This window comes from Molothrus ater, chromosome 6 (genome assembly GCF_012460135.2).
Source record: "Molothrus ater isolate BHLD 08-10-18 breed brown headed cowbird chromosome 6, BPBGC_Mater_1.1, whole genome shotgun sequence".
In the NCBI taxonomy this organism is placed as follows: Eukaryota; Metazoa; Chordata; class Aves; order Passeriformes; family Icteridae; genus Molothrus; species Molothrus ater.
The window spans coordinates 8,035,962-8,049,114 of NC_050483.2; the positions used below are offsets into that span (position 1 = coordinate 8,035,962).

At 40.5% G+C, this 13,153-nt stretch overlaps 1 protein-coding gene across 3 annotated transcripts in view; it reads right to left on the minus strand.

Annotated features, from left to right (window-relative positions):
- SHANK2 (SH3 and multiple ankyrin repeat domains 2) overlaps positions 1-13,153 on the minus strand; it is a 250,055-nt gene that overhangs the window by 128,478 nt on the left and 108,424 nt on the right. For all 3 annotated transcript variants that reach the window (XM_054515204.1, XM_054515206.1, XM_054515205.1), the window contains one exon: positions 4,740-4,815. In XM_054515204.1, coding sequence (XP_054371179.1) covers positions 4,740-4,815 — 76 coding nt within the window. The remainder of the gene's footprint in view (positions 1-4,739; positions 4,816-13,153) is intronic.

Genomic DNA, 13,153 nt, shown 5'->3' on the forward strand with positions numbered 1-13,153 from the left:
CCATACTCAGATATTTTTGTTACCGTCTTCTAAGCAAAAACTGAGCTATGTGTATAGGTAAAAAAGTTAAAATGCCACTGGTTTTACTTATTTCCACCAGAGGAAACCAAGGACTATGTTTAAAATATATACCTGCAGGTAAAATCAGCTGAAAAATCACTTTCCACTTATTATCAATGTGTCATCCCAGATTGTAGATTTATTGTTAAGAGTGAGCAACACCATTTTAATCTCCTTATTCCCATTTCCTTCAAGAGATCTCCTGAACAGTACAGACTTCCCAGGAAACATTGGTACAGTGGAACTGGTGATATCCAACAGAAAACAAACAAACAAAACAGCAGCTCACAGAATCCTAGAATGGTTTGGGTTGAAAGGGACCTTAAGGATCATTCAGTTCCAATCCCATATCATCTAGTTCTTACTCAAATTCAGAAAATCCCATTTATTTTCCATGTAACAACACTTCTCTCACTGTTCTGCCTGGGCAGAACCAACACGAAAATGTCGGAAGCAGGATATAAAATACAACAACAGCTCTTATACCTTTCCCTCAATTTTTGCAAGGATCCATTTGCCAGGATTTGGTGGATTGCTGCCAGGCAAGCAGCACTCAGCAAGCACATAAGCCAAATTCCCCACCCCAGGGACCCAGGGCCACCATAACCAAGGAGAAAATCCCTTTGCTCCCCCCATCAGTTTTACATACCTCACCACTTGCAATGGCCAGAATTCCACTAAAACTTTCCATCTGTTTTAAATCTATATTTTATTATTTAAAAAATCTATATTTAAAGAGATGAGCAACTGCATTTCTCCAGAGGGAGGATTATTTATGTGAAATATCCACATGAAACTAGATGAAAGTATTTCTGCATTGGACTGAAAGCTTCCACTAAAATAGATGTGGAACACATCTAATGCTTAAACCACCAAGACAGCCCCACTTACATCACAACTTTGGGACAAAGGTATCCAACAGGCACATTCTGTGGGCTAAAAAAATTAAAAATATAACCAAGCTCTCCACAGCATGCCGAGTTGCAGGGGCAGAGAGCACCAGCTGTGCCAAGGAGTCTCTCAGAGCTGCTCAAGGATAAATCTTATGCTGCTCTATCCAACAGCACAGATGACAACAGCAACAGAGAATAGCCTGGAAAGAACTTCTGAGAAGAATCTCCATTTTTTATTAGGTGTTTGTATGTAAACTGGCTTTTGAAGAGCTGCTCCTATCAGCTTCTACACTTGTGGGACATGGATGTTGCCACCTGACTCCAAGAAGGGATAGTAGGGTGAATGAATTAAGCCTTTAATTAAGTTTTCTTACAGATTACACTATCCTGTTTTCCTTTTGGTCTCCCTCCAGAAAAACAGAACAAAAACCATAAGGCAATCAATTTGGTCCTGTCATTAATGTGGTGGCAACCAGCCTTTGGAAAAGGTTATTTGTCATCACATCCTCTCCTGTGAGCTCCTTAATGCTGCTGGAGCCATGGGATGTCAAAGAAAGGCACCAGGAAAACTTCTGCCATGCAGGGGTTGGACCCAGCTAAAGAGTGTGGAGAAAACCCCCATGTGAAAGTCAATAACTGTGGAGAAAGACACAGAACAGGCAGGAGACCTCCCATTCATGTGCAGGTTTGATTACACTGGCCTTGGCATTCATTTGTGTTATTGACTTTTCCGGCTGCCCTGTTCTGCTGGGGATGGGAGATGATGCAGTGAATGCAGTAGGAAAAGTTTCCACTGTCGTGTCCTAAAGTTCCCAAATTCATGGGGGGCAATGGATCCTGTTTTCCACCACACCAAATTTATCACTTTCACACAGCACCACACTATGTCTCATATCATTCATGTCTCCAGAGTATAAAACTAAGTCATCACTGTATTAACAGTCCCTTTCAATTTAAAAGGGTGATAACATTTTATATTTGAAATTAAACAACTAATTAATTCCACATATTTTCCTGACTGAACAATCCACTGCCCCATCTTGAAAGAATTAATCAATTCCCTAAAAAAAAAGTAGATAAAAATGGGTCATTTCTAAATGTTTACCTTAGCTTTAAGTTTTTAAATTTTTTTTTTTTTTAATTCAAACATACATTCTATGCCTTTCTATCATTAAACTGGAATTCAGCCTTGATCAATTAACTCATTAACACCCTACAAATAATTTCATTTGAATTAACTGCTGACAAATGCAGGGAGGAGAGAAAACCTCAGAGATGTGGCAGAGCAGTGCTGCATTATCTCCTTGCAGTTTCAGTGGTGTATCTGCTCTTTAGGACAAGGAGTGGGGATTTAAACTGAAAGAGAATAGATATTAAGAAGAAATTCTTCCCTTTTGAGGGCATGTCACCAGCATTTCAAGCAGATAATACATCAGGCCTGGTAGTCTCAAATACTATATTATATTTCTATGCTATTTAGTGACTATTTGAATGGGCAAGCAAGACTCAGTGCCTTTCTCCACATTAGTAAGCATCCTCCCCATTTTCCCAAAGTTAATGTATGGATAACTGATCTCTTATGCAAAGCTGAAATAGGATTTAATGAACCTCCATTACTCAAGTTGCACATTTTCCTCAAGATGAAAAATGCCATGTACAATGTATTTTCCTGCATGTGAATAAGCCCATTAATATAGATTTCTGAACAGAGTGTTTCTACTCAGCAATTTCTGCCCTTTGGGAGGGAGAAGGAAAGAGAGAAGGGAGCAGACACTTCCCCTCACTCCCCCACACAGTCTCTGGAAAGGAACTGGATCAGCTTTGTTAGTACTTGGGATTCAGAGCTGTTCTTAGCACAGAGGCACAATTGCCTTCTGACAAATGTTTACGAAACCTTTGCTGCCAGCATTAAATCTGTTCTAATGTATTCTTCCCCGACTTTGATACGAAATAACAGAGAAAGTAATCAAAGCAATACAAATCTGGCAATACCAAAAATTGCTCTCATTTTCACACCTTGTTTGCCTCTTGGAATAATTCCCCTCCCTGAAGAAGCCCTTGTGAGGAATTAAATCTGGATTAATCAAGAGACATTAATCTCCAGACAGGTTCTGAAATGCAAATTCTCTTTGCTTTAGCAGCAATGCACAAGCATCAGTGAAATCACCATTCAGAGGTACAAAAAGCTGATTTGCAGCCTCAGTCAGGTACCTGAAACACAACTTGGTGTGTTATTGGTTTTCTTAGTTTTCCTGGTGTTGCTTTACAAAGATTCGAGATTTAGCATTCTTTGCTGAAAAAATGTCTTAAGCAACTCTACTTTTCCACTGTATTTCTAGTATTTCACATTCATTTTGCCTTCTCCTACCTTTTCCTCTCAATTTCCACTATTACCCTTCCAAATTGATCCACTGAGTCTTGGATTCTCTGTGGAAACTCAAGGAGAGTTTTCTTCCAAACCTTGTCAGGAGAACTCTGCTGCTGCCCCTCTCTCTACTCAGACAATTAACAGATATCAACTGCAGACACACTTCATAAATAATTTATATAATGCTGAACAAAAGTTCATCTTTTCCTGATTATCTCTCCTGCTCAGTCCTGAATCAGGTAAGATACATTTTTTGAGAGCTTTACTGTTGCACTGGACAAAGCCAATACCTTTAGGAAAAAAACCTCAAAACAATAGAGAAATAAACAAAAACCCCACCCCCCGAAAAAAAAAAAGGTGGAAAGGAAGGTTTTGATGGAATTGACATTTTCTAATGAAAAAAAATCTTTTGTTAGAAAGTAGCAGAAGGTTTCCAAGTGGAGTTATTTGAGATCTCTGAGGCAACATGCAGCAGACATAGCTTCTCTCTTTTGCAGAAACAACCCTATCCATTCACACTGAAATACAGAGACAAAGATATGGATTTTGTAGACTAATGATCACTCAAAGAACCTTGCAAAAAGCCAACTCACTGCAAACGTCCCCAGTAACCACTGAGTCTGCTCTGCAGTGCTTGTCTCAGAGTATGGGCTCACAGCTTCTCTTGACAGCTTTACCATCATCAGACTCCCCCAGTCAACCACATCATGTCCAACTGGGAACTCCCTCCCCAGATTCCTCAACTCGCATAGAAGCTATGTCTGAACCTCAGAACAAAGTCTAAGATCACAGAACAACACCAACAGTTACCATATTTTTTTTAGTATTGTGCCACATGAAACTCTGCCATTGCTTTACACATTTCAGAGTTTTGCTCCTACAATAAATGTGGTTTCCTTGCAAACAAACAAGAAAAAAAACCAAACCCAAGCTGCAATTGGACACTCAGGAGAAAAGCACAATAATTCCAGTGTGCCACCAAAACTTCCTCAAGAAGACACCAAAAGCTAACTGAGGTTCTGTGTTTTGAAGGTCATGTTCAAGGTATATCCATGGGGGAGAAGAACCTGCTTAAAAATCATGAATTCTCCACAAATAAATAATCTGATTTCTCATTTCCAGCAGCTTCAGTTCTACTCAGGTTCCAAAGTTACTGTTCAGAACAACAAATCTTTCACCATTCCCAAAACAAAAGAGTGAAACTCATGACTTCACTGCTCCCGAATTTTCTACACCCATCCCATATGAACAAAGAAAACTGCAATAAAAAACAATTTAGAAGTAAAATGGTACCCTCAGAAGTTCTGTTTAGTGATCTGCTTCCCTCTTCCCCTCCAAAGCCTAAACCAAAAGTAACAATTAAATAAAACCAGGGAAAGTTTTGTAAACAGATTGCAACCAAAAGGAAAAATTCTTACCTTGAAGCATCAAAGCTGTCATAGGATCCAACAGTGTAGTGTCTAAACAGCTTCTTTGTTCTATCTGCTCGTGTTTCTGCACAGAGAAAAAAGAATTTTCAATACCTCTGCATTTCTTAATATTCCCACACAGTGAATAAATCTAGTTTCAAGGCATTTTGGAAAAATGTTGGCTTTGGAGATATTCTTTTATGGCATCAGACACATCAAGTGAATAAGGAGAACTTCCTGGAGATCATGAATCACACCAGTCACAAGTTTTAAAAGCTACACTCACATTCTCAGTGGCAAAAACTTTTGTGTCTAATATTTGGGTCTTTTATAGCTAAGAGGCAAAATAGAAGAAGAAAGAAAGAAGAAAAAAATCTGCAATAGATATGCAGAAATCTGAAAGGTTGGGAAAATAGCCAGAATATGCAAATCAATATTTTTTTGCCTAACTACAGGCTAGTCCTCCAGTGAAATCACCTTTGGTTTGGCTAAGATACATCAAAAATCAGATGGAAAAGTTTCCAGTTTAGATTATGACCATCAAAGTTTCATCTGCACAGCTGAGGGACTCTCCATGGAAGGACAGTCTGACACAATCCCGGCAGATTTTATTGATTCTCCAAGCCAGCCAGAGCCCCCAAGGCACAGCACCTCTGTGGCACAGCTTTTAAGGATGGTACAAATGGCTGAGAGATTGGTGCTGTCAAATGACCAAGGGCAAGCCTGAAGAGAGAAAAAGAACATCAGAGCAGGATGGAAGGGCTTTGAACACAGCCAAGGAGCAGGAGAAAGTCCTGGGAGGCAGATCTTAGGAGGAAAGGTGGGAAAAATGCCTATTTCCATGCTTTAACCAGTGCAGCTAATGTGTAACTGGATCATGCCCCCAGCTGGAGGCATAATACAAATACATCCATAATACAGAGCAATTCCAGCTGGAAATGTACATGACAGTTGCAGCTGGCTAAAAGAGTAAGAAAGTTGTTTCTTCAGAGCTGTGCACCAATTGGCAAGAGCCAAGAAAAGCAGTACTAGGAAAAACCAAAAATATTTACATTTATATATGTTATGTGGAGACCAGCTAGCCCCCATCCTACAGGATGGCCAGAAAGGGAGGAAATTCCCATTATAGTATGAACTCTACTTGATAGCTTAGTTTATTTTGTCCCTTTGTCACTCACCTACAACCTGTATTTTCTGCCTAAAAGGCCTTTCCTTTACCACCAATTCCTGCTCCTACTGCACAAATTGCAGTCTGTTCCCCATCAAGCAACATTCTTTCTTCATGCCACTCTAAAAATCAGGTTCGTACCAAGAAACAAACAGAAGAAACACAGAAAATCATAAACCTGGAGTCCACTTTGAGTTTCCCCTGGCCTGTTCCAGAAGTCCCTCAGAAATTATTACAAGAAATAAATTATGATAAAGAACATTTTGAAATCTTAAAGCAACTGCTTGAGCCTTAAGGAGCCAGATGTTCCCCCTGCAGGATCTGTTTTCTATAGCATGATATTTCATTGCTATAAGGAATACAAAGTGGGTGGGAGGGATAGGAAGGCACAGCAAGACAGAGAGCTTTGTTCAGCTCCTCAGGACTGCAGAGCCAGCACTCTTCAGCTGCAGCTTAGGTCTGCTCCCCTCTGTTTCCCCCCACTCCTCTGGGTGCAGTCAGGGATTATTTGGGAAAACAGAAGCCTTGCACAGTGCTGAACTCGAGGTTTAGTGGCAGTTTCCCAGGCTGCTGTGTTAAGCTCCCTAATTACCCTCTATTCCCTCACCTCACACACATTCCAGGCTGCCCTATTATACAGCACAAGTACAGACACTCAGGAGCAGGGGGGGAGGACCAGGAATCTGCCATCAGAATGAACTGGGGACTGAAAAATGAAAAGGATTCCATTCTCTGACTTGAAAAAAGGACACAAAGAACCCATAGGTGAATGCCTAACAAATGCTGTTCTGAATTCAAGCCAAATATAGCACAGGAACACTGTTATAGGTATATTTGCACCAAGGGGTTAGCTCCAGGTTTCCCTGGATTTGTACCCATCTTGTGTCCCAGGTTTTCTTAAGACCAGAACTCTTTATCAAAATGCTTTGCCACAAGTTAGGACCACCTAGCACTGACAACCCTATCATTATTTAATGAGCTTTTACCCACAGAATCTTTTGAGGATTTCTTCTTAAACTTGGTTGCAGACAGATTAGAAAGATCAGCAAGAAGATATGGACATGAAGGTGTAGAAACACATAATTATCTTTATTAAAACTGCTAAATAATTATAATAATACTGCATTCTGAATGAGAGAAATATCTGTCACCACAGATGAAAAGTTACTACATCAAGTTGGATCAGTTCAAAAAGTTTTTCTAAGAGGTAGAACAAAATGCCAGGGTTTGCAAAAATGGTCCAGTTTCCTTTACATTGACAAAAGACAGAAACATTGGGATATCACTTGAAATTTCTAGATCTCTTGAGAAGCCCATATTTTGCCAGAGTAACTACCATAAGAACACAACTTTTTTTTTTTCCTGGTCCACTTTCCATTGAAGCCTGTGGAACCACAGCAGAAATAAACTGTGTGACCTTGGCAATAGTGGCAATCAAAATAATAAAGCTCCAGCTGTTGCTTTATTAGAATCATTTATTGTTGCAGACATCTCAGTAAGCAACAGGCTCAAACCCTGCCCTTCAGAATGTAATTTATAGAGTTCAAAGAGGGGTGAGCATTGAGAAAGCGTAGGTGGAAAACATTTCCTCCTTTCTCTAGCTCAGGAGCAGTGAGGGCTTTCCTCCAAATAAACGTAGGACTCCCTGTAGGTTCTCAGTCTCATAAGTGACCACAAGACTCCAAGAGATCTTGCAGACATTATCAAAAACTGAAAGATCACTGAAAAGCAAGAAATAAATTTTGGACTCTAAACCACTCCTATTAGGCCACTGGTGCCTTGTCTCAGCCCACATCACAATTGTGGGCCTGTTCCAGCAGCCAGCCTGACTCCCACCCTGACACTCCTGCTTGGACTAGGTTGCTCACCTATTTGACATTGCTTTGGAAGGTAAAGCACTTGGAGGGGTGTAGCAATGTATTTGCAAGGTCTAGGCCACTGTGTGCCCCAGCAAACCGTTCCTAGTTATTCTTGTCAACACCCTCTGGAATTTGTCAAGGTTACTAAAACCTAAATTGTGCTAAATTAAGAAAGAAGAGGCTGAGAAACAGACTACCAAGACCAGAAGAACTAGATAACAGAGCTAGATAACCAGACGACAGAGGGCTGTGAAACAGCTGGACTGTAACCAATCACATACTCTGAGAAGTGCATGCAGAACATGGGAACCAGATAGAGACACCAATCAAGAGATGCGTGATCAGCGTGTGCAGTAAAGTTAGAATGTATAAACAAGTACATAATATAAACAATAAGCAACTTCTACTTAATCATATTAGTTAGTTATCCAAGAGTCCCGATTTCCCACAGAGGGGCAAAAATCCCAAAGCAACTGTCTCCACTCTTTGACTCCTCCCTGCTGCTCCTGCAGGGCATTTCGGCGCCGTGTTGCCAAGGAAACCGCACAGGATGCTCTGCCAGCAGGGATGCTGCCAGAGCAGCCAGCACTCTAGGAAAGGTTCTGAGCCACCAGCATGTCCACAGGATGAACAGAGGAAACAGGAGTGCAACAGCAGAATTTGTGCTGTGATACTGGGAGGCAAGAGAGCAGCAGGCTCTCCCCAGATACCACTGGCATTTTTATCCCCACCCCAAAACACGCAGCTTTTCCTTCTTCCTTCCCTCTTCCCCAGTGACAGCCCTGGGAGATGTTTCACTCTCAACAGACATTTATAGATGTTCTCTGCCAGAGCAGTTCAGGTACAGCTCTCTGCAGGCACAACACCTAAAACAGTGGCAGAGTTAAAGGCCTTCCCTCTGCACCTTCCCCTTCCTGGGGGAAAAACCCTTTCCCAACCATTTATGCTGGGGGTTAGATCAGAAGTTATTCAAAGATGAGGAAAGCAGTCTAATAATAAAAGCAGCAGATATTCACTATTCAAGGACACTCATACTGGTTTGCAACAAGACAGGGCCCCTATCTTTAGAGTTTTTCTTTAAATTGATCTGAACTTGGCCATAAGACAAAGTGGAGAAAAAGTTCATGGGATTGAAAACACCACTAAGAAGAGCACAAATTTTTCTATCACAAGTATGTTGCCATCTTACTGCAGGGGTTCCAAACAGTTGTCCCCTTATCACAAAAGTTCCATACCTTCATGGTGTTTCTTGTGGGCAGCTCTCAGAGCACTGACTCTTTCTCCTTCACAAAGCAGCCAACTGACTCCAGCTCCCTTCTCACCCAGCCACCCACTCTTTTATAGCACTCCTCATTGCTTACAGCTGGGGCCTGTTAAAGTCAGGCCTGTTCCTAATCTTTGATAATTGGCCCAGCTGCAACTCCTTAGGGGTAAGATTACTTTCTACACTATCTTGATTGTCTTATATTCTATCCCCCTACACCAAGTATGTCCAAAATATCTGCCATACCAAATGATGCTCCAGAAAATAATCACATTAGAAGATAAAAATATTCTTCATACCACAAACTGTGAAGTCTCAGTAACTTATTTTACTTACTCCTGTTTCCCCTCAGAAAATGGAGATTCATCAAAACTAGACTGTCTATTAAATACAGAAAATTAAAATGGTGACAAGTGAGAAGATGTTTCCAGCCTATGATATAATTGTTTAACATGACATTTCTTATTGCTTTCTTTGATCATTTCATTTGAGCCATAGGAAAGATGAAGTTCAGGGGTCCTCCTCCAAATCATGCAGAGCAGGATTATGGATTCTAAAAAATGTACCAAAAATGGGATAAAGAAATAGAAATTTTCTCTATTACCTGTTTGATCATTGATTCTGATAAAGGGTTATAAAAACTCACAAAAGTGAGATCTGCAGGTATGTACCACCCAAGAATTCAGAAGAAACTACAATTATCCTTTTCATATCTTTGCAAATCGATGGTAAAAACATTGATGCTTCATTTGAAGGGATAAACTGTGAGCATCAACAGAAAATAAGCATACGATAAAGGCTTTATAAATGGTAAATTAATGAAAACCTTTAATTCATGGCTCACTTTCTTCTCTTTCAGTTTGTGGATATTTTGGGGGTTTTTTTAAGTCCCAGTGTTCAGTTGATGTGATGCTTTCAACCAATTTTTCTTTCAGTTAAAACTGAGAAAGAGCTAAGCTGATGTGGTTTTTGAAGTTTTTCAGATTTGAGAATAAGCATAAAAATGTCTCAAGGACAACTTGAGTGGAATAGCAAATCCTTGGACATTCTTCTGCCTTTCCTTTTTTTCCCCCCAACTAAATCTTATTTTCAGAAAAAGAAAGAAAGACAATGTTGACTCCCTCCTTCATCCTTAGAGGAAGATTAGCTGCAATACAGTGAATTCTTTTACCCTCAAAGGATGCTGAAATGGCTGATCAATGGAGTGAAGCAGCAAGTTTGTTTGCAAGAGAAACCTTAGTAACTGAAAAATGCAACTTGGATCTGCTGGAGAGGCAGTTATGGAAGAACTGTGTTTCCCATGTCATCAGTTCTCCCTTTAATTAAAAAAAAAAAAAGCTTACTTACACCTGAAAAATAAAACCCCAGCAAGCAGTTGTGCAAGCATTTGCTTCTTACTGTCCTAACAAGTTCACCAGCTCTTTGTACAATTGTGGGATTCTGCAGCTCTTCCCTCATTTGCAGAATATTTTCAAAATGTGGTAATGGTTGCATGCTCTTTCCCTAAGTTCTCCTGTTGGGTTTCTGGGGGTCTCCATTCCCTCTGCCTCTCATTTCCAACCCATCCGTGGCAGCTCTGTGCCCATGGTCTCAGCTACTGCAGAGGATTAAGTCTCTCTGGGACAGGCACAGACACAGCCCTGGGTGATCTCACAAAATGAAATTAATTGGCAGAGGACAGTTTTTCCCTTCTTTGCTTTACAGAGTAAAATGCATCTTAAAGCAGAAGAGCAAAGAGCTCATAAAAAGCTGGATGTTGACCTCAGAGTTTCTAGCAGCTGAACATGGCTTTGGTCCACCTGCACCTAGTTTGATCTTTGCTGAAATACCCAGCTTTTACCAAGTCAGGCCAAAACAAAGCAACTTTGGTGCACTTTGCCTAACCTGTAATTGTGGCCTGACAGTGTGTGTATCTGCCTCATAAGAACCAGCTCTCCATGTCAATCTCAAAGTGCTCCTGCACACATAAATAAAGGCATCTTGTTTTTCAAATTCAGGGAGAACAAAGAAGTCTTGATGAGCTGCCTGCTGGCACTATCATCTGTTGCAAATGTTATTTATCCTGAAGGTCAGGATGGTTTGTTCACTTACAAAGCTCAGGTGGTGTAATGTTCCAGTTCTTCCAGAACTGACGCAGGGTATGAATGTTTTTAATCATAACACCATATTTCACATTTTTCATCCTCCCAGCAAATAGTTCAAATATTGCCTGCAAATATCAGTGTTCTTACTGATGGCAGCAGCATAACCCAGAATGCTGGCCTGTAGCAAAGGGCAGGTGCCAGGTGAAACCTGGCTTAATGACTTTGCCTTGACAGAGAGAGTTTGCATTAAATTTAGGGAAATTCCATTAGAGGTTTGTGAAGGAACTCTGCAGTTGCTTGTGTGGCAGGAGCTGTGGTCTGCTCAGCAGGACAGGGATTGTTCCTACCTGAGACATGTTTACAGCCCCACAAAGACAACCAACTGCTTGGGAGAAGGTCATTGAGCACTCCGAGTTGGAAAGAACAGATGGGGAATTATTTTGGGCTGAGTAAGGAAAAACAGGGCCTGGAAAGCCATTCTTCTATTCAATTTCAAAAATCATTAATTTTCATGTACAGCAAGTTTCAACAAGAGTTATTATGGACTTTTATCATCAATGGTGATACAAATGTTTCCCCTCAATTTCCTCCCTTACAAGAAGCTCCATTCAAGTCTAAATCTTCCCCAGCTGTACTCAGGATCAATGATCTGTCAAATTCTCTGCCTTCAATAATAGATAAAATTTTGAATACATAAGAAGCTGCTGAACATGGGAGATAGTGGGAAGTTCCTAGAACCTCACCATCTTTTTCACCACAGCACTGCTTTTTGTTTTTCCTCTGCCTTGATTGTTCATGTGGACTTCTCAATCTGATTTTCACTGTGGATAACACAGTGAAAATTACCAAACATGACCAAAACCCAACAAACAGAGGAACACTTCACAACTTCGACTGTAAGGGCCTCAGAATAACTTCTAAGTTAATAACTCCAATCACAGCAAACAACTCAGAGCAGGATGGGGCTGGGCAATCTGGTACCCAGGTTTACACAGGACCAGGGAGGGGAAGATGAGGGTGGAAAAAGGAGCTGTGGATGTGGAAGTGCCTGGCTCACCAGGAAGAATTCCTGCCTTGCCATGCTGTTGCATGTGTCTGAAATACAACATTCAGCTACAAATTCAAAAATGCAGAAGAAAAATTACTTAGAAACACCACATCACTTTTAACAGAAGTGCCAAACTTTAGCAACTGAATTTCTGGTGCTGTATCAGAATATACAGATATGGTTAGGTATAGATATGATCAAAAAAAACCAAACCCCATATATAAAAAAATCAAAATCATTTATAGATATGGTTAGAGGTACTTTGCACTGATGACTGCTGAGTAACACAGGATTCAGAGCCAGGCCGCAGGATAATTAATTTTCAAATAGAAGATGCTATCACCATTGGTTTGAGAGCTTACTCCTAGAGAACCTACACCAGTACTCCAAACAATTAGGATGATTGCAGCAGGAAAGGTGCCAAATCCAAAAATATTCCTACCTTTAGAAAGTATGGTACACACTTGTCCTTACAGCATTGTGTAGACACATAAGGGCAATTACTTTAAATGAATGCATTTGAAAATCCATGTTGCAACCTTAAACACTGCTGGAATTTAGGAAAAAATTGCTGAGACTACTGAGAATTGAGTTTTCTAAGAAAGCACTAAAAATCAGATATGATACGTTAGGCAGTGCATGTGATGGTGTTCACAGGGGTTTTTGGATGAGGCAAGAGACGAGGATCAGACTCCATGTTTCAGAAGGCTTGATTTATTATTTTATGAATTTATTTATATTAAAACTACACTAAAAGACTAGAAGACAGGATCTTATCAGAAGGCTAGCTCAGAATACCACAGGAAAGAATGATAAGAAAGGCTTGTGGCTCAGACTCTCTGTCCGAGCCAGCTGGGCTGTGATTTGCCATTAATTAGAAACAATCAACGTGGGCCAATCAAAGATCTACTTGCTGCATTCCACAGCAGCAGATAATCAATGTTTACATTTTTTTCCTGAGGCCTCTCAGCTTCTCAGGAGGAAAAATCCTAAGGAAAGG